Here is a 26609-nt window from a genome sequence, read left to right as displayed (position 1 = left end):
CTTATTCCTATAAAATTTCCACTTAGTACTGATTTTACTGAATTAATAAATATATTTTATTCATAAAATTCTAAGGAAAATAATGTTATCATTTGTGCTTAAGGAGTGATTTATTTTTAGATTATAAATTAATAAAATAAGATGCAAGATTAAAGTAATTCTTTTAATTACATTTTATATCCAGAAACTCATGAAATCTTTGGGGGTTTTTTTGAGACAAGGTCTTACTTTGTAGTGCAGTCTGGCCTTGAGCTCACTGTGTAGCACAGGCTAACCTGGCACTCATAGTGATCCTCCTGCCTCAGCCTCCCAAGTGCTGGGATTACATAATTTAAAATTTCATTCAAACATAATTTTAATAATTTTAAATATTCATTCAAACAACTGCACTGTCCCACCTTCCCCTTCTCCTTGCCCGGTTCTCCTAAAAACAGCATGATGGTTTTGAAGCCAGGATAGGATTTATTTTTTGTTTTTATTTGAAACAATAGTTTTTCTTTAAAAAGGTTTTTTAAAATTACCTTTAGAAAACATTCCAGATATACTAGATATTTATTGGCTATGCACAGATCAGAGCTGTATCTGATACTCTCATCTTGTTACTGCCCTTAGAGGAAATGCGTTCAGCTTTTCTCCATTTAGGTTTGTCACATATATCTTTTATTATGTTGAGGTATGATCCTTCTATATTTAATTTCTTCAGTGCTGTTACCATGAAGAGGTATTGAATTTTATCAAATGCCTTTTTTGCATCTATTGAGATGATCATATGATTTTTACCCTTCATTCTGTTGATATGATGTATTAGGTTTACTGATTTGTATATGTTGAACTACCCTTGTATCCCTGAGATGAAAGAGTTGATTATGGTGAATCTTTTTGATGTGTTGTTGAATTCAATTTGCTTATGTTTTGTTGAGAATTTTTGCATCTATGTTTATCAGTCATATTGGCCTATAGTTTTCTTTTTTGTTATGTCCTTATATGGTTTTGGTAACAGGGTAATGCTGGCCTCCTAAAATGAGTTCAGAAGGATTCCTGCCCTTTTGATTCTTTGAAATAGTTTGAGAATTAGTATTAGTTCTTTAACAATTTGGCAAAATTCAGTAGAGTCATTTGGTCCTGGGTTTTCTTTGTAGGGAGACTTTATTTATTTTTACTGATTTAATATCACTACTTGTTATTGGTCTATTCAGGTTTTTCATGTTCTCTTGGTTCAATTTTGCTAGGACATATATATCCAGAAATTAGTCCACTTCTGGGCTTTTAATGTTAGCATATAGTTTTTCATAACAATCCCTTATGATACTATGTATTTCTATGATATCAGTTTTAATATCTCCTTTTTAATCTCTACTTTATTTGGGTCTCTCTCTGGGTCTCTTTTTTTCTTGGTTAGTCTAGCTAAAGGTTGGTTGTTTTCATCTTTTTGTTTCATAAAACCTTTCTTTTGTTGTTTTAGTCTCTGTTTCATTTGTTTCTGCTCTCTTTCTGAGTTTGGTTTGGTTTTGCTCTTTAAGTACTTGAGATACTTGTGATGCATCAGTCACTTCCATCAGAATATAGTTGTTTTTTCTTTGTTGTGATAATTCTATTTGACCATCTTTTAAATTTCACTCTGAATGAAATTCTGTGTTTAGTTTTGAACTGATCTGTAGGATTAATAATGTTTTATAGTAAATTAAAATTATCTTTGGAATGAAACTTGAAATCAATAAATAATAAATATTTTGTTGACTTCTGAGAAAAAGTTCTCAGAATACTAGAGATACCTGAGTTTAAGTTTCTTTACATCTGTGGGGTTAGTAGTTTTACTTGGACACCATACTTTTAGGAATTATGGTGCTTCTTGCTCTCTGCCACCCCTGGCCCAGTATCTCTGTTTATATGAGATGTATTTGTACATCTCATTTTTTTCAGAGAGAGAGAGAGAGAGAAATAGACAGACAGACAGACACAGACAGACACAGACAGACTCAGACAGAGAGAGAGAGAGAGAGAGAGAGACACTGCTTTTATTTTGGGAAAGAAAAAAGCTTACACTTGGATGTAAGGGATTCCTGGAGACTGATTGCACTTGAAATGTTTTTCTTGACAAGCTGGATGTCATCAATTCTTGTAAATATGTGACTTGTAATCACTACTTTGGTGGAAAAAGTTGCACCAGCACATTTTTAGTTTTGCTTGTAATCCACAGTAATTTAGAATGGTCAGAATCTAATTATGCCTACTTTTGACAGATGTTCAAAATAAACTGTCTTAGCTCTAACGCCTTAAGAGATACCCACGCAGAACTATTTTACTGCAGAACTTCAAAAAACAACCCATGCTCTGGCTATTTTAAGGCATCAGGGTATCCACAGTGTACTCTTTATTCTCTAGATACTTTTCTGCAGTGAATGATGGCCACATTGAATAAAAAATGCACTGAAATGTAGGAGAAGGGTTAATTCATTGCACACCATTTTTTGAAAAAAAGTTTTGTTCTTCTCTAAACTGTGAATTGTTGGAGAAGCGTCACAAACTGCCTGCTGGCTACATTATTACTCAGCCAAGCCGATTAAGACTAATTTTGGTCAAAATAGTGTTGTGCCTGGGCAAACAACCAATTTTCAGTCTCAACCAAAGGCAATTAAGTAGAGATTCATTGTATGATAGACTCTTAATAACTCCTGTGATATTCAACATCATTCTGATACATCAGTGGCCCCATAATGTCCCCAGTGTGTCATACTAGTCTAGAATTTATTTGCCATATTTATTCTCACTTTAGAGTTGCTCTTTGATTCTGGCACATCATTATCTCTGGTAATGGTTTCAAATCAGCTGGTCTGATTCATGGCTGCACAGAGAAGGGTTTCTTAGGAGCTGGTAGGATGGTTGTTTAAAAAACCGGAGTGACAGATGGTAGATTTATTTTTCTGGCTCCTCTGCTTTTTCAGGGAATAATTATACATCTGAAGTAAGTAGCACCAGAAGTTGAATCCTACTGAGGTTCCTCTCATGTTTTTTCTTGTTGAGAACCTAAGATTTAGCAGAAAGAATGGCAAATGCCAGGAGCAGGGCCCTGGGAACAGAGTTACGATGTGACCTGGGGCTGGAGCAGATCTGAGAGGTCATTTCTTTGGAGATCTTGGCCTTCTAACAATTTCATTGTCAGGTGAGAGCTTAGTCTTTGCTTGAACACACTGAGGGATGGGGAATTCTCCATTTCCACAGGTAGACAGTAGCTGTGACATACTGCTTCCTTCTTCTGAGCTGATATGGACTTCACAGTAGTTTCCATTAATTAATCCTGGCTGAGCTTTTTGGAAGGAAGACAGGACAAATTGATAATTAATCTCCTCATTTTATTGTGGCAAAAGTTGCTAGCCTGTCATGCTCTTTTGTTTTCTTTATCTCTTCTACATAGGTACCCAGTCTAATATGCTTGATATGTGTCCTTGGTTATGTATGATTTCTTTTGTATTTGTGTAGTTTACATAAATAGTATTGTTTTGTAAGTCTTATTTTGTTTCTTACAAGTTGCAGTGTACAGGTGTCTTTCAGTGCTTTTGATCATGTGGAGATTTCCATGGAGGTAACCATCTGCCCAGCATTTTCCCCTCTTCCCTAGCGGGTATTCACTTCTTCCTTAGTCTGAACTCAACTCCCTGATCTGATAGAATCTGTGGTGCTAGGAGGCCTCTGCCTGTAGGTCAGAGAGTTGGAGGTTTGCTTCCAGAACAGGAATCCTGGTAAGAGTGCAGTGTAGGAAAGAGGCTGAAGCACTTTACATTCTCACTAAGTCCTCATCTTACATTCTTGCTATGTATTTTTGGTATTTTCTATCTGCCTAGTTTGTGGATTCAGTCGTGTCGATTTTTATATTTCTGATTACTTATGAGGTGGAGAATCTCTTCATATTCTTGTTGGCCATTGGGCTTCTCTTTCAGTAAATATTCTATTCTGCCATGATGTCTTATGTCTTTTTCTTAGTGATTTCAATACTTACTGTAAATCCCTGATATTAAACTTGTGACTTTCCAGACACTGCAAGTGTCTAATCATAAACATTTCTCTCTTATCTGGGTTTGGTTTGCTATTTTGTTTAGGACTTTTGCTATCTTCTTTTTGCTGCAAATTAGAGTAAAGGTTGGTAAGAGAGGCTCTTTATTACTTTCCTGTGGAAAATTCCATGAGGACCTTTAATTTGCCAACTTATCCCTAGGTCTATGTGCAGTATTAAGTCAATATATCCATCAGATGTCAGTGAAGCCTTCCTTTCTGGTGAACTGCTTTGAAAACTTTTCTCCTACTTCTTTGAAACCAGACAAAGCAATCCCCAGAATCCTGTGACTTGTCAGATATTTATTATTAAGATCCTCTTTGCTTGGGCCCTCTTGTCCCATGTCAACATGGTATTGAATATCCCTTTTCATTTACTCTTACAAAAAATTCATATGGATCATACATTTGCCAATAATTTGAGTATCTAAAGTTGAGAATATTACAGCATGCCTTGAAACGTAAGGGCTTCTGTCGTCTTGTTTGCTTATCTGCCCATCTTCTTCCTCCCAAACTCCACTGCTGTAAATCCTTCTCCTATCAGACCAAGCAACTTGGCTCTGCCCAAACTTGATAGCTCCCAACTGCTTGGCCAAAAACAAAAACAAAAACAAAAACAAAAACTCCCAGCGCCTCCTTGTTAGAGTGATGCATCTCGCAGCCAGCTAGATTATAAATATACCCTGCAAAGAGACATTACTCTTTATATTGCAACACCAGTTAGTGGTCTTGCAATGAGAAACAACCTAATGAAAGGAGAGGTAGTTTATCTTTAGACTAAAGTATGTGTTTTTTGCATTAGGGGAGATAGGCCTTTTCAGAAGGATAGTGGCAGGGCTGGGGATTTAGCTCAGTGACACCATGCCTGCCTCACAGGTGCAAGGTCCTGAGTTTGATCCTTGGTACAAAAAAAAAAAAAGACAGTGACAAACATTTTCAAAGCAGGGTTGCCATTTTTTTTTCAGGGGATAAGGCTTTACCTGAATCTTACTAGTGCAGATTTTAGAAAGAACATGGTCACAGGTCTTGAAACCCCATGGACTGATACTTGTCAGCTCTAGGATCCTAGAGAAGCTGCATACTTACACTGTGCCTCTATTGCCCTATTGTCAAATATGCATAAAAATTCTAACACTTTTCTAGTTTGCTTGGAGAAGTACTGGTAATTGAAAGAGTCTAGCATGATTCCTGGCATCGAGTATGTGTTCACTACATGATGGGCCATTTTTGCTTACTCCTACACAGTGGTGAGGAACCCTGCGAGTCAGCAGACACCCAGCAGGTCCTCGGCAGGCAGGCTGCTGGGACTCTTCAGTAACTGATGTGTGGGGTTCTCTTTTTCATCAAAGTACTGGGGGGAAATGGAGACGAATATTCTAAAATGTTCAGCTGGATTCTCATACGGCAGTTCACTTACCAATAAGTGGTCTTCGGTGATCTCATATTCTTTGTCTTTTAATATAGTTCATTTTCACAAAAGTTCTGTCTGCCTTTGATTTTAGGTAGTAAAAAGAAATCCTAAAAAAGTTCTTCAGAGCTAAAAATGCCCATTAGAAAAGTTAGAATGAACATGTACTTTTATATCTGCTACGAATAAGGACTGTGGCATCTTTTTAGCACTCAGGGTAAAACTGAAGAGTGCTTATTCATATCTCTGCATTTATTTATGGGCACAGGAGTTTTCTGATTTGTTAATTTTGAGGAGATATTTTTCTGTATGCATCTGCCTCCTTTACTGCCTTTGGTGTTGTGTAAAAGAAAGTTAAAATAAAGAGGATGTTATCAGTCTGTCCTAAAAGATACCTTATGTCACTTTCTATACTAAAAATCTTTGGACCAGATGAAGTTTTGTATGGAAAAACAAAAAAAAAATGTCCAGTGGCTTTTACAAAAATTTCATTACTGTATATATTTACCCAGAAAAATTTTGCCCATGAAATGAGCTACCTATAAGAAAAACTAACAATGTATAATTAAATTAGTTTATACGCATTCAGTGTTTCAGAGCTACTACAAGAAAATGTAACCAACTCACACGATCAGCTTGCATTCAAAGCCCCTACACAGACAGACCAGTCCATGAGTATAGGGTTGTTGCTGAGCCGTGTGATTCTCTTTGGCACTTAAGAGCACAGGCCCTTTCTCCAGGTAATGGGAAGAACTTGTTGGTCTGAGGAACCTTGCATCAGATCACTGTAGATTTCTGAAGTTCCATTTACCTTGTTCGGCCTGAGGGCTGCTGGCTTCCCCCTGCTTGTCATTTGGTCTGCCACCCATTCAGAGTGGGAACCAGCTTCCTTCAGATGGGGAGATTGCTTTTGCTTCTGAATCCTGAGCCACTCCGAGACCTGATCTGTGGCCAAGTATGTACACTCTAGAAATGGAGAAGTCTCTGTTTTGATAATGGGGTTGACTATGCTGAGAAGCAAGAGTTGATATGGCCCCTTGAGAGAGGGCCTTGCACAATTGAGTATTCAGTTATGCCTGGTACTAAGTGTGGCAACTCAGCAATGCATCCGATGTTTGCTCTCTTTCCTTCTATGCCTCATTGCCTTTTGCCTCTACTCCTGCTTCGTTGGGGCTCTGCTTTAGGGGAACCCAGCCTAAGACAGCTCTCTTCTCATTTTCACATAACTTCCAGTCTGTATCATTTTTATGAGTTCATTCACACTTCATTTATGAGTTCATTAGTGTCTGATGTTAGTGAACTCTGTCTTTAAAAGAGTATAACACAGTACAGTTTTATCAAGTAGCCTGTGGATTCTCTTGAGATCTGTAGCACCCTATATTTTCAGTAGTTATAATATTTTTCTTTGCATTGAACAACAGAACTTGTGGATGTTGATGAAACTAATGACAATTCCACTTATTGGGAGGTACATAATATTAAAAAAAGATTAAAAAGCATTCTGAACAGAGAATGGAAGAACTCAGAAAATAGAGAAAATAGTTGTCTGTACTGATCTAGTCTAGGGAAATGAGAAAAGCTTGCTCCATCTTACCTGGACTGACTTTTTTCATGAGTCAAGGGGAAAGTTATCAAGGACTTTTGGAAAGTGTTGATTTGGTTCATGTCCTAGCCAAACCATACCGAGCTTCCTTTGTTAAGGTTAACTCCACAGCTGTGCTGAACATGGGTGTGCTTTCAGACTAATTTTTGGTGTGGCTTTGTTTTGCTTTTGCTTGCCTACCATTATTACCCACTTACTAGAGCAGCAGGACTTAGAATTTCCTTTGAGGAATCATTCCTGTTTCAACTCTGTTTATATTTTAGATGGGGCTGATTATCCATCCTTCCAGTCGCCCAGTTCCAGGAGTTAGCTCATTAGCATATCAGTTCTCCTCACTCCAGTTTTTGATGCAGGAATGGGCCATGACTCAATTTGGGTACACCATGGGAATTGGTCCCAGGATTTTCATTGGACATTTTAGGGGGAAAGAAACTATCTTTCCATTATATTTGGAACTGTAATGCTAATCCTGGAGCTACTGGTGGCCACTGGAAGGTGAAAGGTAATGGAACATGACGTCTTTGTGAAGTAAAAGTCAGACCCATGGCTTTTTGGCAACACTGAGCACCCAGACCCAGCCATGCATGAGGTGTCATAGCCTCAGATTTTCCAGGTTTTGAAAGCAAAACTCCCTTTATGCTTGAGCCAGTTTGGCTTAGCTTTTGTCCCTTGTCACCTGTCACTTGTCACAGAAAGAGTCCATCAACATGTGTTGATGGTAGTGGGGATTGTGATAAATTTTGGTAGCTGCTGTCAGTATAATTCCATCAGTAACGTTATGGAACATTTTGAGATAAGAAAATGACTGTGTTCCTTGGGTTGCAAAAATCTCTCTTTCTTCTTCCATCCCTGTAGCCCCTTCCAAAGAGGTGACCCTTGTCTCCTCCTCTCCCACGTCAGTGTGCTCATTATGAAACAAAATGTCCCTGTCACCTGACCTCACCCTGCAACAGCAGAGGCAACAAGAGCAGGCAACTCTGTGCTATTTAGAAAGTAATAATATTTAAAGAAAGAGACAGAAAAAATATCCTTTATAAGCTTTTTCTTTTTTTCCTCTTTTTTAGAATTTAAGCTTATGAGTTATCTATGCCCACTATATTCATAATTACAATTTGATATCTGCATACAAAAGCTATGTAAAAATTCATTTTTCCCAAATATACAAATTTTCTTTTTGGATAGTTTAAAACATTTTGATCACAGATTTCAACAGAGTTTTAGGCTGAAAAAAAATATTACCAATCTAGCAATATCACTTAACACTGTTTGCAAAACATAAATCTTCCAATGACTGTAAATCTTCTATCCTGTAGCATTTTTCTGATATTCAGGGCATGAAAATAGTATAAAAAGAAAGAGAAGTGTTTTCTCTGTGGAAAGCATGGAGAACTAATTTGGCTCTCAGCAAATTAAAGATGCCAAGTCCATAAGGAAGAACTGAAAGAAATGGTACGAAGTCATGTCAGCTAATTCAGGCCCTGATCATCCATATCAATGCATGTGTAAAATTTCTTCTGTCTCACATTGTGCTCCATAATTTACACGAGGATTATCTGCATCCTGAGGACAGACTGATATTTGATTGTCTTGTGCATAAGGTGGGTCAGCTTTAACTGTGCAACAGAAAGCCACAAACAGCGTTTTACTAACTGCATGATATTGCTCTTGAAGGCAGCATTAAGTAATGTGAAACACACTAGAAATGCACACTTTTTGCATTTGCAAACATTTATACAGCACAGTAAAAATTCTGTGATAAGGCCAAACCTTTTTTTCTCCCTAGTCTGTTTTTTTTGTGTGTGTGTGTTTTAATGCATTTTTTTTTTTAAAGATTAAAGTAAAATGTTTCAACTGTAAAAAATACACACTGGGCAAATCCTTACCTGGATAATAAATATCTACATCACAGTACAATAAAATTTCTCTATAAAATTTAAATATGGATTACAGTCTATCACTATCAAAAGAAACACTATGCTAATATTTCCATATTATTAAAATAACAGGAAAAATTACGAGCTTATTTTAGAACCTGATGCCATGGCCATTGGAGAGGGCACAGGGATTTAAATGTCTGTCGTTACTCTCCTTTTGAGGAGGACTGTGGCTTGGTTAGTCACTTAAAAAGTTCATGAAAAAGGTTTAGCCTTACAAACGCTGGCTACATCTCAAAAACCATGACCGACTTCATAATTTAGGACTCATGCAGCAAAAGGTCAATATGACACGGATGGGTCAGAGTTCCGTAGAGTAAAAATGTATCACTGACAAGGACATGCTCTGAGGGTGCTCAGCAGTTCCAAAGAGGCTGAGTCGGGGTGGGAGGACTTAGTGTTGGGGGACCAAGGCTTGTACACCTGTCTGCAAGGAGCAACGAGGATGGAGAACGGTGTGGCTGGAGCAGAGCTGGTCTGGCATTCCTCCCGATGCTTGCACTGCAGGCTCAGGTGGTGTCCATCCGGGCACAAGTGAGGGCGTCGCTGGGCTGAGCATTAACACGTCAAGTGTCACTGAGGACTGAGGCTCACTGGACTGGAAGAGGATCAGAGGCAGTACGTGGTGTTTTGGGCAGACTCAAAGAGAGAAATCTCTTACTGTTTTCACTGTTTCTGGAAGAACTGCACGTCTAAGCCGAAGAGCAAAGTACACACAGATAGGTATGTAAGAGTGCATGGTGTGTGTCCACCCCTTCCAGTCCCTAAGGGGGAGAGAGTTATAAATAAGAACCCAGCAGTGTGGGTGTGTTCTCCTCCACTGCAGTGTCTTCCCATGGGTAGGGCAGGTGTGAAAACTGTTTCTATCAGGTCCACACTCGATTTAGATGTCTGGACAATGTAAAAAGAAAATCAGGAGCAAATCCCTCACAATCAAGCTCTATGAGATGGAGTCTTGAGATAACTAAGCACCCCGTCAGTTTCATACAGAATGAGGTTAGTTGCTGTTATCATCAGGGGCACGAACCTCTGAGTCCTTAAAGCTTTTCTTTTGAATCAGAAGCTGAGTTCTATCAGCGTAAGGTGTTCAGCCTTCAACAGACTTCTGCAGCAGTGCTTTGCCTGTGTAAGGCAATCATTTAAGGAGCTGAGGACCAAACATTCTTTTGCCTGGGGAGGGCCTGATGGCCATAGATTGGTTACCATGTGGCCAATGCCCAGTTGTGGTCAATCCCCCAAAGCATTCTGAGCTTGAGGGCAGGCTCTGCACTGACACTGGAGTCTGGGTGACTCTTGTCCTGGGGAATCCATCACACAAATTGAGGACACTTTGCCTGGAGAGCCGGACACCCCAGCAACTGTGGGCCTGTCCAGCACCTAACCTGCTTGCCTTCCTCTCATTCCTTTAGGAAGAAAACTTGCCCCACATGGCAAACTCCTCAAATCCCCTTGAGCTAGAGATGGCTAAGTGTTCCTCTTTCAGGGAGTGCTCACTGAGGTGAGTTAGCAGAGAGGCTAAGGTACTAACAGCAAGGAAGGGGACTGGCTGGACGCTGTGTGGAAAGGACAAAATCCAGAACAGCTGTCTGTAGACAGTGCCATGCAGGTGAGATGCTTAGGAAATTTCATGGTTATACTTTTGTACTCTTTGCCCACTTCCTCTCATTAACATGTTCCATAGCAATATTGTTTCCTTTCCCTAGAAGCCAGTAAAATTGCTTTAGAACATCACCCCCCACCTCAATTATTGTCAATAATTTTTGGTATTTTCAGTGCTATTCCCTTCCTTTTCCCAAGGGCACACTGCTTTCTCTAAATAGTTTACTAGTATTGTATAGAATTCTTATTTTGAATCAGTATCAAGTATACATTCCTTAACTGCTCATGGGCTATATTTTTTTGTAATAAAGCTAGGAATTTGTATAGGAAAGAAACCAACCCAAGAACCCACCCTTCCCCCCAATTCACACGATGTTGAGGGTGAGAAGGATTTTGGAGATCTTGATTTGCTCATCAGATAAAAAAACCAAGACCCAAGCTCCTGAATCTACCAGCCAACAGAGTACACACTGGAACTGAGGTGCCCTGACTTCTAGGCCAATTATGCTCCACAAACCTAAAATGAAATTAGTCAACTTGGTTTTCACAGTGACTTTCATTCTTTTGTTTTTAGGTAATCTCAGTGATATGGCTTATTTTCCCCAGTATTTCAAGAATAAGGCAGTAAAAGGCAGGCAGAAGAATAGTTTATATCTACTATGCCAGTGAGGAATGAGGTACATTCAATTGCATGGGCACATTCCTTGCCCATTTTCTGATACTGAAGTGCTGAGGTGTCATCACTGGTTTTCCGGGACAGTTACTCCATCTTGGTTGGTAGGGTGGTAGGATGGCAGGTTGGGCAGCGAAGGCAAGAAAGTGTTTCCTAACGTGGAGGAAGGAGTTTTCCCTAATGTGCAGGAGTTTTCTGCTGAGTGTCTGTCAGGGTAGATCTGGAGAAGGGACAGGAAAATCAGCAGTGGGATTGGTGGTGTTTAGAGAGAGTCGAGCTATGTAGTGTCTCAGAGTCAGAGGGAAAGGGGAACCAGAAAAAAATGTGTAAATAAAGCAAAGAGCTTGAGGACCTAAGGCCAGAAGGAAGCATCCTCAGGCAATCAGTACACAAATGCTGTGTTTCAACTCAGAATAAAATCACACTAATCTTGCCTCACAGTTCCTCCCAATAAGACTCAAATTTCAGCTTGTTTCTCTCTCCTTGATTAGAAGATATGATCCATAGGGAAATCTGTTGTCAGCTCAGCAAAGATGCAGTCAGGAGAAATAACTTCAGGAGCTTGGAGATGACAGATCAGATGCCATTGAAAAGTGATGACACCCTGTAAATAGGTTTGATTTTGGTGGGAATATTTCTGTGAGCCAAAACTGTAAAGAAGCCTTTTTACCCCGAGGTAATACTTTATGAATTTTTGGAAACTGCAGAGTCACTAACATTGGTGAATCTAATTTCTTTGGGCTGACTCAAGAAAATTATTTTCCTTGTAGCCTCAATCAGTCAGATACCTACACATCTCTGAGTCATGCCCTTGTATAACTAGAATTAAATCAGAAGGTCACAAAATGATACTGAATGGATAGCTGATTTGTTAGGGCATGAATATTCCTACACATTCCAAGTAAACCTGCTAGGAGAGAATGAGGGGTAAAAACAGATGACTAGATGAAAATTTGTTTGACTCTTTCCCCAAAAGCCGAAAACTACATCTAGCCAAAGGTGGTCTGTGCTCTGCTAACTTGAGCCCTGAACAAATCAGATTGATCAAGATGACTGTATTATCTTGGCTTTAAGGCTTCCTTAGTCTTTTGTGTGCCATCTGGCTTGCTCAAGTCTTGACCAGGGACAGGTGGGAGCTGGTGATGGCTTGATGCTGGTGAAGTAATGATTGTCCCTCACCCCACCTCCACAACTATAAAACCCTTCAAAGCATTCACATCAAAGGACTGGAGAACAAAATGCAATAGTTATGAGTACCCGCAAAGGGGCAATTTCATCCATTTCTGCAAAGGATACCTCCCTTTACCCCCAAACGAGCCCTCCCAACACAAAGAGACAAAGAAACAAACACAAAAGAGCTAGGCAATGGAATGAAATGACACCCAGTAGTGCTGTAGGAATTATGAGAATGAATCCAGTCAGTCTAATCCTCGAACACTTCCAAGAACAAAGGGGGGAAGAGTTCTGTGGGGCATTCCACCTTCATGTGCAGGAAGCGGCTGGCATGGCAGGCTCCAATCATCCTCAGATCTGTCACCTTCATCAGGAGTTTTGGCCAAAAGTGTGTCACGTGATGTTTTCGGTAATTGATATAGTGTTCAAAAGCCAGCAGGAAACTATCTTGGTATTTCTCTATTCTCTCAACACAGGCAAGCCCTGGGCGATCTGGGGGGAAGGAAAAGGATGGATATTAATGGAGAGGTGGAAAGGAGATGGCTTCCCAGGTCCCATTCAGTCCTTCATTGGGAGGTGGGCAGATGTGGCCTCTGCCATCTCCTAGGAATGAGCATGGATGTGTGTGAATCCTGGGGTACCAGAGCCAAGGGACAGGGGAGCGGCAGTATTTTGATCAGATAAATATTTGTAGTTTATGGATATGAAAGGGAATGCCCACTTTCCAGGATAACATCGCTGATAAGGGAAAAAAATGACAAGTTTCCTTTGCCTGGGAGAGGAGAGGAGAGGATGGACATAAACACACATTGTGGGGGGCAGGGATGCGAGAAGAGACCAGGTGAGGGAGGAAAGTTGGACTGGAAGGGATTTCCTTGAAAACAGAGAAGCACAGTGTCTAACTCTGAATTGCTGGGCTGCAGTGACACTCCTTCCTTTCCTTTACTCAACAGCCCCATCCGGTCCATGGCAGATGTGCTCTGAGACCTCCCCTGGATCCCTGGGACTGTAGGTAGTACTGAACCCCAGAGCTACAGTTGCTCTGTCCATGGGGAAGACTGGTCCTAGGACCTCTGTGGGTACAAAAATTTGAGGCTGCTCAAGTTCCTTGTTATAAAATGGTGTAATATTTACATATAACCTAGGCATATCTACCCATATCCTTTAGTCACCCGAGATTATACCTAATGCAATGTGAATGACATCTGAATAGCTGTTATACTTTATTGTTTGGGGGTTAATGACAAGAAAAAAGTGTGTACATGTTCAGTACAGATGCTTTTTTCCTCCATATATTTACAATCTGGGGTTGGTTGAATCTGCAGATACAGAACCTGAGGACATGCACACATACCTCTGAGAGAGTTAAATTTATAAACTAGGGGGAAGGGGCTTCCCAGCCACCATCCCTCCTGCCACTCCCGGCCCAGAGGAAAGGGCTTTTGGGCTGCTGTCCATCCTGCTGCTCCCGGCCCAGAGGTAGGGACTTCTGAGCTGCCCTCCCACTCCTCCTGGTCCAGAGGAAGGGGCTTCCTGGCCACAATCTGTCCCACCACTCCCAGACCAGAGGAAAGGACTTTGGGTTGCCATCTGTTGCACCACTCCCTGCCCAGAGGAAGGGACTTCTGGGCCACCAGGCCACCATCCCTCCCACCTCTCCCAGCTCAGAGGAGGTGAGCCTTGCAGGCACCAACAGCACCACCCCCCAGGTCGAAATGAGAAGACACGTAAATAATTCTCAAAACCAGACTTCCACATCACCTACAGCAACCCCAAAGGGAAATGAGATGGAACACTCTGATACTCAACCACCTGGACTCATTGAACTGGCAAGAAAAGAGGATCTGGAAAAAATGAAATCAGAAATAATTTCTCAGATAACAGGAGAAATTGTGCCCATAGTGCAAGACACGATTAATAAATCTAGAGAGAAGCTGAGGAACATGATGGAATCCCAACATAGGAAACAAATGGAATCCATAAAACAGATGCAAATAGATTTCCAGAAGACGAAAAACTCCTTTGAAAGTCTACACAGCAGAATGAGCCAATGTGAGGACAGAATTTCAGATATAGAAGATAAGATAGCAATTAATGACCAGGAAAAGAAAAATTGCTTCAAAATTATAAGGGAACACAAGAAATCAATCCAGCAGCTGCTGGATGATGCAAAGAAGAATAACATAAGACTGATTGGAGTCAAAGAAGAAACAGGAGAGAGTGCAGACAACATAAACTCTTCACAGAAGTAATGGCAGAAAACTTCCCAAGCAGGAGAAAAGAACTTGACATACAGATAAGTGAGGCATATAGGACTCCAAATAGCCTTGATCAAAAAAAAATCTACACATAGGTATATAATTGTTAAGATTCCAGAAACACAACAGAAGAACAAAGTTCTTCAAGCATTTAGAGAAAAGAAACAAATCACATACAAAGGAAAGCCCATCAGAATCACAGCAGACTTCTCAACACAAACCATCAAGGCAAGAAGAGCTTGGAGTGACATATTCCAAGCCCTAAAAGAAAACAGCCTCCAACCCAGATTGATGTACCCTGCAAAATTATCTTTCAAAATTGATGGAGAAATAAGATACTTTCATGACAAAGAGCACCTTAGGAACTTCGTGAATACCAAACCAGCACTCCAAAGAATTTTACACAATAGCCTAGGAACAGACATTGAGGATCACAACCCCAGGAAGCAAACCAGAATGAACCCATCTGGCATGACAAGAAATTAAATGGAAAGGGGGAGAACCTAACAAAAAGAAAACGTCATGGCAATGACAAGTCAACATGTTTCAGTTATAACCATCAACGTTAATGGTCTCAATTCACCAATCAAAAGAAGTAGACTGGCAGAATGGGTCAAGAAGCAAAATCCAACAATATGCTGCATACAAGAAACACACTTAACTCAAAATGAAACTCATAGACTGAAAGTTAAAGGGTGGAAAACAATACTCCATGTGACGGGAACCCGAAAAAAAGCAGGAGTAGCTATCCTCTTTGGAGATCAAGTAGATTTCAAACCAACACTGATTAAGAGAGACAAAGAAGGACACTACATCCTTGTAAAGGGAATAATCCAAGAGGAAGAGATGACAGTCATAAATATCTATGCACCAAACACTAGTGTGTCCAACTATATAAAACAAATACTAACGGACATGAAAAGTCATATATGCACTAATACAATTGTAGTGGGGGACCTCAACACCCCACTGTCACAAGTAGATAGATCAACTAGACAAAAAATAAGTAATGAAATACTAGAACTCAATTGAATTCTTAAACAAATGAACTTAACAGATGTTTACAGAGTCTTCCACCCCACAAAATCATAATACACATTCTTCTCAGCTGCACATGGGTCATTCTCCAAAATAGACCACATACTTGCTCATAGAACATGTTTAAGTAAGTGCAAAGGAATTGAAGTTATCCCCTGTATATTATCAGACCATAGTGTGATGAAACTGGAGATCCATAGCAAAAGAAACTGGAAAAATTTCATAAACACATGGAAATTGAACAACACACTTCTGATTAACCAATGGGTCACAGAGGAAATGAAAGAAGAAATCAGACAGTTCCTTCAATTAAATGACAATGACAGTACAACATATCAGAATCTATGGGACACAATAAAAGCAGTCTTATGAGGGAAATTCATGGCAGTGAATATGCATATTAGGAAAACAGAATGAGCCCAATTAAACAACCTGATGCTGAACCTCAAGCTTCTAGAAAAAGAAGAGCAGGACAACCCCAAAGCTCATACAAGGGAGGAAATTATAAAGATCAGAGGAGAAATCAATGTAATGGAGACTAAGAGAACGATACAAAAAAATCAATGAAGCCAAGAGTTGGTTCTTCGAAAGAATCAACAAAATTGACAAACCCTTAGCCAACCTTATCAGAAAAAGGAAAGAAAAGGCCCAAATCTATGCAATTAGGAATAAAAAGCATGAAATTACAACACCCAGCAGAAATCCAGAGGATCATCAATGCCTACTTCCAGAACCTATACGCCAATAAGATGGACAACACAGAAGAAATGGACAGATTCCTAGATGCATATGAATTACCAAAGTTGAACAAAGAAGACCTAAAAATTCTGAACAACCCAATATCAACCAATGAAATTGAAAATGTAATTAAAAACTCATCAACTAAGAAAAGCCCAGGGCCCTGATGGCTTCACTGCTGAATTCTACAAGACATTTAGAGAGGAAGTACTGCCACTACTGTTTAAACTCTTCAATGAAATTGAAAGGGAAGTAATCCTCCTAAATTCATTCCTGGAAGCAAGCATCACCTTGATGCCCAAAACAGAGGAAGACTCAACCGAAAAGGAGAACTATAGGCCGATTTCACTAATGAACATAGATGTAAAAAAATCTTAATAAGATACTGGCAAATAGAATGCAGAAGATCATCAAGAAGATCGTACACCCTGATCAAGTGGGATTCATCCCAGGGATGCGGGGATGGTTCAACATACGCAAATCAGTCAATGTAATACACTATATCAATAGAGCCAAGGACAAAAACCATATGATTATCTCCATAGATGCAGAAAAAGCATTTGACAAAATCCAACATGCATTTATGATAAAAAACCCTACAAAAAATTGGAATAGATGGTCTCTACCTCAAACTGATAGAAGCCATCTGTGAAAAACCAACAGCCAATATCATACTAAATGGTCAAAAACTGAAATCCTTCACACTAAAATCAGGAACAAGACAAGGATGTCCACTATCACCACTCTTGTTCAATATGGTTTTGGAAACATTAGCCACAGCAATTAGACAAGAGAAAGAAATAAAAGGAATAAAGATAGGAAATGAAGAAGTCAAATTGTCATTATTTGCAGATGATGTGATACTCTATATAGAAGAGCCCAAGAACTCCACCAAAAGCCTTCTAGACTTAATAACCAAATTCAGTCAAGTAGCTGGTTACAAGGTCAACACACAAAAATCAATAGCTTTCCTCTACCCAAATGACAGACTCACTGAGGGAGAAATAAGGCAAATAATTCCTTTCACAATAGCATCCAAAAAACTGAAATACCTAGGAATCAACCTAATGAAAGCAATTAAAGACCTCTTCTCTGAAAACTATAGCACTCTGAAAAGAGAGATTAAAGATGATATCAGAAAATGGACAGACATCCCCTGCTCCTGGGCAGGAAGGATTAATATAGTGAAAATGGCCATTCTTCCAAAACTGCTATATAGATTCAATGCAATTCCAATTGAGATCCCAGCAGCATACTTCATGGACCTTGAGAAAACAATCCAAAAATTCATTTGGAACAAGAAAAGACCCAGAATAGCAAAAGCAATTCTAGGTAACAGAGACATGGCAGGGCATATCATAATCCCCAACCTGCAACTCTACTACAAAGCTACTGTGATAAAAACAGCAGGGTACTGGCAAAGAAACAGACCTGAGGACCAGTGGAACAGATTGGAAGATGCAAAAACAACTTGAGACACACTCAGCCACCTCATCTTTGACAAAGGAGCCAAACACCCTCACTGGAGGAAAGATAGCCTCTTTAATAAATGATGCTGGAAAAATTGGGCTTCAACTTGCCAAAGATTAAAACTAGACTTATATCTCTCACCATGCACTAAACTAAAATCAAAATGGATTAAAGATCTAAATATTAAAATATAAACTCTGAAGCACTTGGAACAGAGGTTAGGTAGAACTCTTGAAGACATCAGTGTAGGAAAAGATTTTATGAACAAAACCTCAGTTGTCCATAAACTAGCACAAACAATCAACAAGTGGGATCTCTTCTTATTAAAAGGCTTCTGCACAGCAAGAGAAACCACCAGCAGTGTGAAGAGACAACCCACAATGTGGGAAAAAATCTTCACCTGCTCTTCCTCAGACAAAGGTCTACTATCTCGAATCTATAAAGAACTTAAAAAGATTAGACCTCCCAAATTTAAAGACCCAATCCAAAAATGGGCATCTGAAATGAACAGACATTTCTCAGACAAAGAAGTAGAAATAGCAAATAAATACATGAAAAAATGTTCAACATCACTGGTCATTCGAGAGATGCAAAAGAAAACAATGCTGAGATTCCATCTCACTCCAGAAAGAATGGCTGCTATCATGAAATCAACCAATAAGAAATGCTGGTGGGGCTGTGGGGAAAGAGGAACCCTGCTCCACTGCTGGTGGGAGTGTAGACTGGTGCAACCACTGTGGAAATCAGTATGGAGATACCTCAAAGAACTAGGACTGGAAGTCCCATTTGACCCTGCTATTCCACTGCTGGGGATCTTCCCCAAAGAATTAAAGGAATCATACCACAGTGATATATATGCGCCCATGTTCATGGCAGCACAGTTTGTAATAGCTAAAACTTGGAAACAGCCCAAATGCCCATCAACTGGAGACTGGGTCAAGAAAATGTGGGTTTTTAAAAATAAAATGGAGTACTACTCAGCCATAAAAAATGAGAAATTAGAGACATTTATAGCTAAATGGATGCAAATTGAGGAGATACTCTTAAGTCAAATAAATAAGGCACACATGTGTAAATACGGAATAGTTTCTCTAGTGTGAGAAACTGAAAGTGTAAATAAGGACTAAAAGGTATAATAGGTAATGCGAAATAGGAAGCAAAGGGCCAAAGGGGAAGGAAGTGGGAGGGGTAGGGGAAAGGAAAGAAGGGAATGGAATTAATATGAGAAAATGGAAAAACAGGAAGAAAATCTTTGTAAATAGGGAGGAATGGAGGGGTTGAAGGGAGGGCTGGGCAAGGGTGAAAAATAAGAACCAAGAGAGATTATGTAAAGGTGCAAATTTCCAATGATGAATGTCATTATATTGTATACCTAAAATGTACCAATGATTAGAATGAATAATCGATAATGTAAAATAGGAAGAAAAGGTCCAAAGGGGTAGGGGTAGTGGGAGGGGCAGGGGAAAGGAAAGAAGGGAAAGGAAAAATGCTGAGAAATGGAAAAAATGGAAATAAAGTCTTTGTAAATAGGGAAGGGTGGAGGGGTGAAGGGAGGGCTAAGAATGGGGAAAAAATAAGAACCAAGATGCATCATGTAAAGGTACAAGTTCCCAATCTGAAATGTAAATGTGTTGTATACCTAAAATGTACCAATAAAAGAATTTAAGAAAAAAAATTTATAAACTAGGCACAGTAAGAGATTAGAGAACAATTATAACAGTATACTGTACTAAAAGCTATGTGAATGTGCTTTCTCTCTCCCTCTCAAAATATCTTCTTGTATTTTCACCTTTTCATGTCAAGAAAGCACTGTTTATTTCTCTTTGGCATATCCAAATTGCCTGCATTCCTACTCTTGTGCTTTGGTGCTATTAGGGTCTTTATCTAGATGCCCCCTTATGAGCCTCATGCACTCAGTGGGGTTTTGGAAGGTGATGGGATCACAGGGCACTGTAGCTGTGGGTCACTGAGGACCCAGCCTGGAAAAGTGTATCTCCCTTCTTGGTTTCTTGCTTGTCTCTCTTTCCTGGCTGCCATGAAGTGAGTAGCTTTCCTCGGTCCAGGCCCTTCTACCATGCTGCCAACCATGCAAGGACTGAAACTTCTGAAATATGAGCCAAAACAAACCATTCTTCCTTTAAGTTTTTGATTGTGCCAATGATGAGGAAAGCAACTAAAACAGGGCCGTTATCAAGAAAATGAGGGTAACTTGAACACATGCCTGGCGATACTACCACAACTGATCTGAAAACAGAGGTGACTACTAGGTGACTGACAGGACATGGTATATGCATGGATATGCTGACTAAAGGGATGATTCATATCCCAGGTCAGAAGGAGTAGGATGGTACAATATTTCATCATAGTAATCATGATGGCACATAATTTAAAAGTTGTGAATTTTTTATTTTTAGAATTTTCTACAAGTAATTTTGGACCATGCTTGACTGCAGGTAGCTTAAGCTGAGGAAAGTGAAACCTCATATAAAGAGGGACTACTATATCTATCTATATCTGTCTGCTACCTGTAGCAGCCTTGTGTTGGTGGCGATTTAGGGAACTAAAATGAAGAGAAAAGGAGACTTGAGCTGTGCTGGAGTTACCCTATGTGGAGAAGAGACTAGTCATACTGGGAAGCCAGAGCAGGAGGAGAGACCACTGGTCCTCCCATAGTATGTGGGAAGGGACTCTGACCAGTTTCAATAAAATTAATGAATGGATGATACAAAAAGGATGAATGACTGGGGAATATCCAGGCTGCAAACACCTGGATAGCAAAATAATTTATAAACCTGGGTGAATTCCTCAAATATTCAGGAATCTCAATCATCCTCCTGCTCGGTTCTCTTCAGTTTGCTGTTTGTAGCTCTGGTCAAATGAATCCACACCCCAGAGACCAGTTGCTACAGAATTCTGCTTCATCTGAAAGGAAGGAACAAGGCTAAATCTCAATCATCACTCTAAGACTAAACAAACTTTATGGGTTTTTGGAATCCTCTATTTGGCTCAAATGGCAAGCTGTGCATTTTAATTTTATTTTCTTTTGTATGTGGCAATGCTTCTCTGTGGGTCTGCCCACTCTGTCTCCCTCTCCTGTCTTTTCTTTTTCTTTGAGTGTGTAAGAATTCTCTCCAGGATCCTGCAACTTTTGATATTATAAGAAAATCAACACAATATTGCTTTGGATGTCTCTCTTCAAAGAGAAAATATAGCTTGGGTTTTGTGGCATCAAAACTCTGTCCTTTGATGAGAGAGAAAAATAAAATGGTCATATAAAAGAAATAGAAAGAAATGACATTTTAATGATGCTCAGTTCATACTAAAAAGTTATGAAGAGGCAAACATTTTAAAAACCAAAGCCTTTTTTTAAGTCCTTAAGGCCAAAGTTCTCAAAGAAATATCTTTGGAATCATTTCCACTTTTGCCCTCTGTATATCTCTTCAGGATCATGGAGCCCAGCAATAGCACTCTTGAGAGGGCCTTTGTGCAACTGAAATGCCAAACGTACCCTGGGGCTTAGAAGACAGGGCTGAGGAGGGATTGGAACATTGGAACTTTGATATGTAGTTATCATTTGCCAAATGTACAACATCTTATATTTTTTCTGGATCTGGCAGTATCATTGAAAAAGACCCACATTATTAGGATGGGGGATATTTTAAAATTATAAGATATGTCATGTGACTATCAGGCAGCGACAACCTCACAAAGGCAGACTTGGAAAGTATAATTCAGTTAGGTGCTTGATGGTGTTTGTCATCACCATCTCCTTCATCATGTAATCTTACTTAGATCGTTTATTTAATCATCTGACTCACTGCAGAGGAAACATATTCAGGAACAAAAATCCATTTGTCATAAACAGAAGATAACCACAAAACTTGATCCATGACAAAATCCTTATTAAATAATAAAACCCAAGTTATTAAAACTAAAGCCTCTTGCAAAGATTGTGTGCCTGAGATCCCTATCTCACTGTTCAAAAGGGAAGGTGGCAAGTGCAGCAGAAGCGTTAAAGTCAGACTAGTAGCACACTGACTCTCTCCTTGCCTTATTTAGGAGACAAGTTGCAGAAGAAATAGCTTTCTCTCTGTGTGATTTATTTATTATTAAAAACTGTTTTTGTCCATTAAAGTATCAGCTAAAAAGTTACCTTGAGGACTTCCATGAAAATAATCCCCACATACATAGTTCAGTTCCTTTATTTTAAAGGTCATTGAAGCACACAGAGGCTAGGTCTTGCAGGGAGTATTAAGATAGGCTCTAAGTCTTATTTCTTTGAGAACAGCATAATCCCCCAAAGGGCTGAGGGCTGTGGCTGCTCACTGGCTCTACAGCAGGCCCCCTCAGGCCTCAAGGCTGCTGCACTTTCCTGTCATGTGAACTTTCCTCACCTGGCCACCTGCCTCGTGGAGCCAGAAAGGTCTGTACAGCAAGTCTGCTAGCAAGAATCTTACATTGCATAACATTGTCCGTAACCAAAGGTGGCATCAGAGTTGAAGTATTCTATTGGTTAAAAGCAAATCCCAGTTTCTATAAATGCAGAAGGAGAGGAGATTACACAATGATGTGAACATGGCGTCCCCTAGAGTCTGTCTGCCAGTCTATAAGAGGGCTCATTATATTATTCCATTTATTTATAGTTGAAATTTTCCATAATAAAATAATTCCTTTTTCAAAATTTTACCATATCTAAACTTTCTATAGGAAGTAAATTTCTAAGTCAACCTAAAAATAAAAAAGGAATTCTACTGAGTTAACTACAAATCATCAACTATATAAAGGATTCCCAATGTACTCATGAGTGGTATTTTACGCATGTGTTCAGCTATTCATCCAATAAACATTTCTTGAATTCTACTGAACAGTGGCTCAGGTGCTAGGTATACAATTAGATACATCTCTGTCTTCAAAAGATATACAGTGCCGAGGGAGATATGGATAAGCTAAGCCCAGAGTTATAGACAAAGGCTGGAGCCCAGCTAAACTCAAGCTACTCTGAGAATACAGAGGACGGCTCTGAAACCAAACTCTGCCCAAAGGCTCGTGATCCCTGAAGAAAACTGTCAGCATTGTTGTCTCCCTTTCACACACAGGAGAAGTTCTGAGAGTGAGCTATGGTGGGTTAAAGATGGCTTTGTCTTCTTTGCTATTACAGTACTCCCATCCAGAGGTGAACTCAGGCACTAGGGCTGGTGTGATACTGTGTGACTACAGAATAGGACCTGCAGCTTCTGCTTTTGTGTGCTTGAGACTTTCTTGGAATCCAACAGTCATGTAAGACGTCTAACTACCCTGCATGAGGGAAGACCACAAACAGAAAGGTCTGAAGCTGTGTTTGCTATCTCAGACATCTTGGATGTTTTAAGCCTGTAAGTTTTGGGTTGTTGTGCTACATGGCAATAGATACTTGAAACTCAAGTTGTAGCTGAACCATGAGCAAACTCTGGCTCTCACACATGGTTTCACACACAGAACTTATCAGAAAGGTGTGGTCACTCACATCCCTATTTTTTGTATACATAAAAGCAGGAGGAAGCAGGGTTGGGCAAATACTTTGAAACAGGCTGGATAATTCCTAATGAAGGTGTTAGCATTTCATAGTGTCTTTCAGATATCTCCTTTGATTTCTTTCTAGCCCCCTGGGAAATTGGAGAAAGCATCAGACACCTGCACTCTTCAGTTCCTAGGCCATTGGTGAACCCCTAATTTCTCACTGAAGGAGAGTAAAGCTGAAGGAAGATTGAAACTCATCAAGTGACTTTAATTAGCACTAGACAACCAAAAAGCTCTTTTCACATCCATAATGAGTCTTGGCCCACTCACCTGAAGACATGAGCAGGACAGCCTGAAGCAGGGCTACTTCTGTGTCATCCAGGTTGAAAGACGACAGAGACATGCCCAGGTCAAAGATGGCATCTGACACAACCCCAAGACCCCCATTTTTCAGTTGGCCCCGTGTCACTGCCATTTCCCCATTCAATGTTAAAGTCTCACTTTCTGGGTCATAGCGCACAGCAGCTCGAAGGGACATGATCTCCATGCAACAGCCTTTGAGGAGGATTATCTGGTCTTCACATGGCAGCTGAAAAGAAGCAGCTCACATCAGCAAAGAACAAGAGGACAAATGCCAGTCAGGACAACAGGCAGTATCTTAGAAGCAACAGGACCTCTGTGACCAACATTCGTCTTGCATTCTTTAAGCTCATGGTTGTCCTTCCTTACATGGTGGCAGACCTTCTACCACTAGTTTTTATATGCCAAGTTGGTTGTAATCTTCAGCAACTTTCATCTCAGTAGTTTGCATTTCTTTTATGACAGATAGAGGTCTTGAACTGGTATTATAGTCGGTGTGGAACTTTGTTAATAACCCTTTAGGTTGAGGTTTTAAAATTATAAGTCTACCAAATAACTACCTGAGAGCAGGGTTTATGCTAAATTCGCTATTTATTTGGGGGGGTGTCTTGTAGATCTGATAGCGGCAGACCACTGTTTAGCTGACAACTGGGCCTCTTTTACAGTTTACTCCAGTTTACTCCTGTAGTCTCACCAAAGGCAGAGAACTAGAAAGTATGTATGTTTATCTACAAGACAGATGTATGTTTATCTACAAGGCCCACTGATAGAAAAGCTTTGCCCAAGTGCAGAGGTGAGACCAGAATTCAGACTTCGTAGTTCCTAAGGTGATGTTCTGCTCAGTAATTCAGACACCAGAATTACTCAACACACTCTACCTTTTTGCTAGTGTGCAATTTCATTTGAAGCTCATTTGGTTACCCTGTTACTTAGGATTTGTGATAATGGCTAACATTAAAAATAAACTTTAATGTTTGCTCAGCAAAAATAGAAAGTTAATTTCTGGGTAGGGGGAGAAAGTTTAAATGCTCATTTGACAGGCTCTGAGTTAAAAAGTTTTTGATTAATTATGCATCATGCCAAGATTTACATTCATTGCCTTGTTTAATCTTCACAGTAATTTAGTGAGGTAAATATTTTATTTCTAACTTTATTCAAAAGGGTGAAAACCCAGGAACTGAAAGGGGGAGTAAATGCCGAAGGTCACAGCAATATTTTGGGGGTGAGGCTAGGATTTGAAGCTAGATTTGTCAAAATCCAATGCCAAGATAAGAGAACACACCCTTTTGAAGTATCATGGATGTGACCAAATTTCCATGAACAACGAACATGTAAATTACACATAATATCTCCCTCTTCATTAAAGCTCCTACAAGTTCTTTTGGGGACATGCTCTTGGCAACACTTCATTAATCTGATACAAGTTATTGTGTAAAAGTGAAAGTAATACTACTGAATTGCATTTAAAATACATAGTATTTCATATTTTTCACTAGTTCAGCCTAGTCATCTTACCATTTCATTTGAAACTGCTTACCTTTTTCTACAGAATACAATTCATTTAATATTTTGTTCTGGGATCTATAAAAATGAATCTTTTCCTTTTATACACTTAAAAACCACTGTGATTGGCTTTCATTTAGGGTCTGACTTGTACCCCTCACTTACAGCCTTGAGTTCCTGGTCTAAGGCATTGGAGGAAGGAGGAAGCTGGGGCTTGAGAGACACTGCAGGTGAGAGGAAGACCTGTCAGGAGAGGACAGAGGCTGGCTTAGATGCCCAGGGCGGTGTTCCCCTTTTCACCCTCAGGTTACCTGAAGGCATGTTAAGCACAGATGGCTGGCCCTGATTTCTCTACTCCTCCCAAGTCCCTGGGTAATGCCCATGATGTGGGTTTGTGGACCCTTCTCTTGGGAATCACTGACAGAGAATAGCATTGGAAATTCCTAATCAGATAAAACCACTTATAGTTTACAGCTGTCATAAAGTATGCCAATTGGGGCAGGCCCCACCTTTGAAGTTGTCTTCCTATAAATGAAGTAAAAGATTTCTTTTTAAAACCTACTAACTATTGGTAACTAGTTCAAGCTTAAATGAAAGCTGAGTAAGTGTTTGCAACGTATCATCAATAGTTCAAAAACTGGACCAGATACCATTTCCTTTAAGAGGAGTTTGTAGGATCCTGGTGAGATTTAACATGTGGGCACACAATCTCTTAGGCCCCTGCTACAAGGCTTTCATTGTGAGTGTTCCAAGAGAACCTGACAGGCAGAGACGCAGGGTCCTCCCACCGTCTTTGTGTCTCCCTAGGAGAGCATCACTCAGGTTGACTGGCAACGACAATGGAACATTCCAGGAGTGGTTCTTATGTCTGGTTTTGGCAGCTTTGCTGGCAATGATTGTAGATCTTGTGGAGTGGTGTCACACCAGCTTTGTTTCGTGTTGGCAGGGATCTTAGCAGAATAATTACCGTGACACACTTTGAACAGCAGATATGTCAAGCTGCCTCTGCAAGAGATTCCCGGCTCCAGGACCACCTGGGACCTTCAGGCCACACCACAGGCAGCTAGCACAGGACCCTATACTGTCCCTTACCCTTTGTGGGTTTCGAAGAGAGTGTAACAGGCTGACAGGTGCCTGGCGGCCTTCAACATTGGAAACAGGCACCTCTGCCCTAAAAGTGCTACCCTCCTCTTTTTTGTAAATAAAATATCATGTTTGAGAGAGATGGAATCATGCCCAAGGAAGCAGGCTTCCATTTCTAAGGGGAACTTGGAGAGAGCAGCTCGCCACAACCTGTGCTTGGAAAGTT

At 40.0% G+C, this 26609-nt stretch overlaps 1 protein-coding gene and 1 long non-coding RNA gene across 41 annotated transcripts in view; one reads left to right on the top strand and one right to left on the bottom strand.

Annotated features, from left to right (window-relative positions):
* LOC110344484 (uncharacterized) overlaps positions 1-26609 on the top strand; it is a 181517-nt gene that overhangs the window by 143440 nt on the left and 11468 nt on the right. The gene's annotated exons all lie outside the window — the stretch shown is intronic.
* The window catches only part of Thrb (thyroid hormone receptor beta), a 384335-nt gene continuing 365809 nt past the window's right edge, over positions 8084-26609 (bottom strand). For all 40 annotated transcript variants that reach the window (XM_004857771.3, XM_021238678.2, XM_087181456.1 and 37 more), the window contains 2 exons: positions 23768-24026; positions 8084-12929 (listed from right to left, as the gene is read on the bottom strand). In XM_004857771.3, coding sequence (XP_004857828.1) covers positions 12688-12929; positions 23768-24026 — 501 coding nt within the window. In that variant the 3' untranslated portion in view covers positions 8084-12687. The remainder of the gene's footprint in view (positions 12930-23767; positions 24027-26609) is intronic.

This window comes from Heterocephalus glaber, unplaced genomic scaffold (assembly GCF_053883595.1).
Source record: "Heterocephalus glaber isolate CG9 unplaced genomic scaffold, H.glaber_assembly_v1.0 deba00001472, whole genome shotgun sequence".
In the NCBI taxonomy this organism is placed as follows: Eukaryota; Metazoa; Chordata; class Mammalia; order Rodentia; family Bathyergidae; genus Heterocephalus; species Heterocephalus glaber.
Note: the sequence above shows the minus strand (reverse complement) of the source record. Positions and strands in the feature narration are given on the sequence as shown.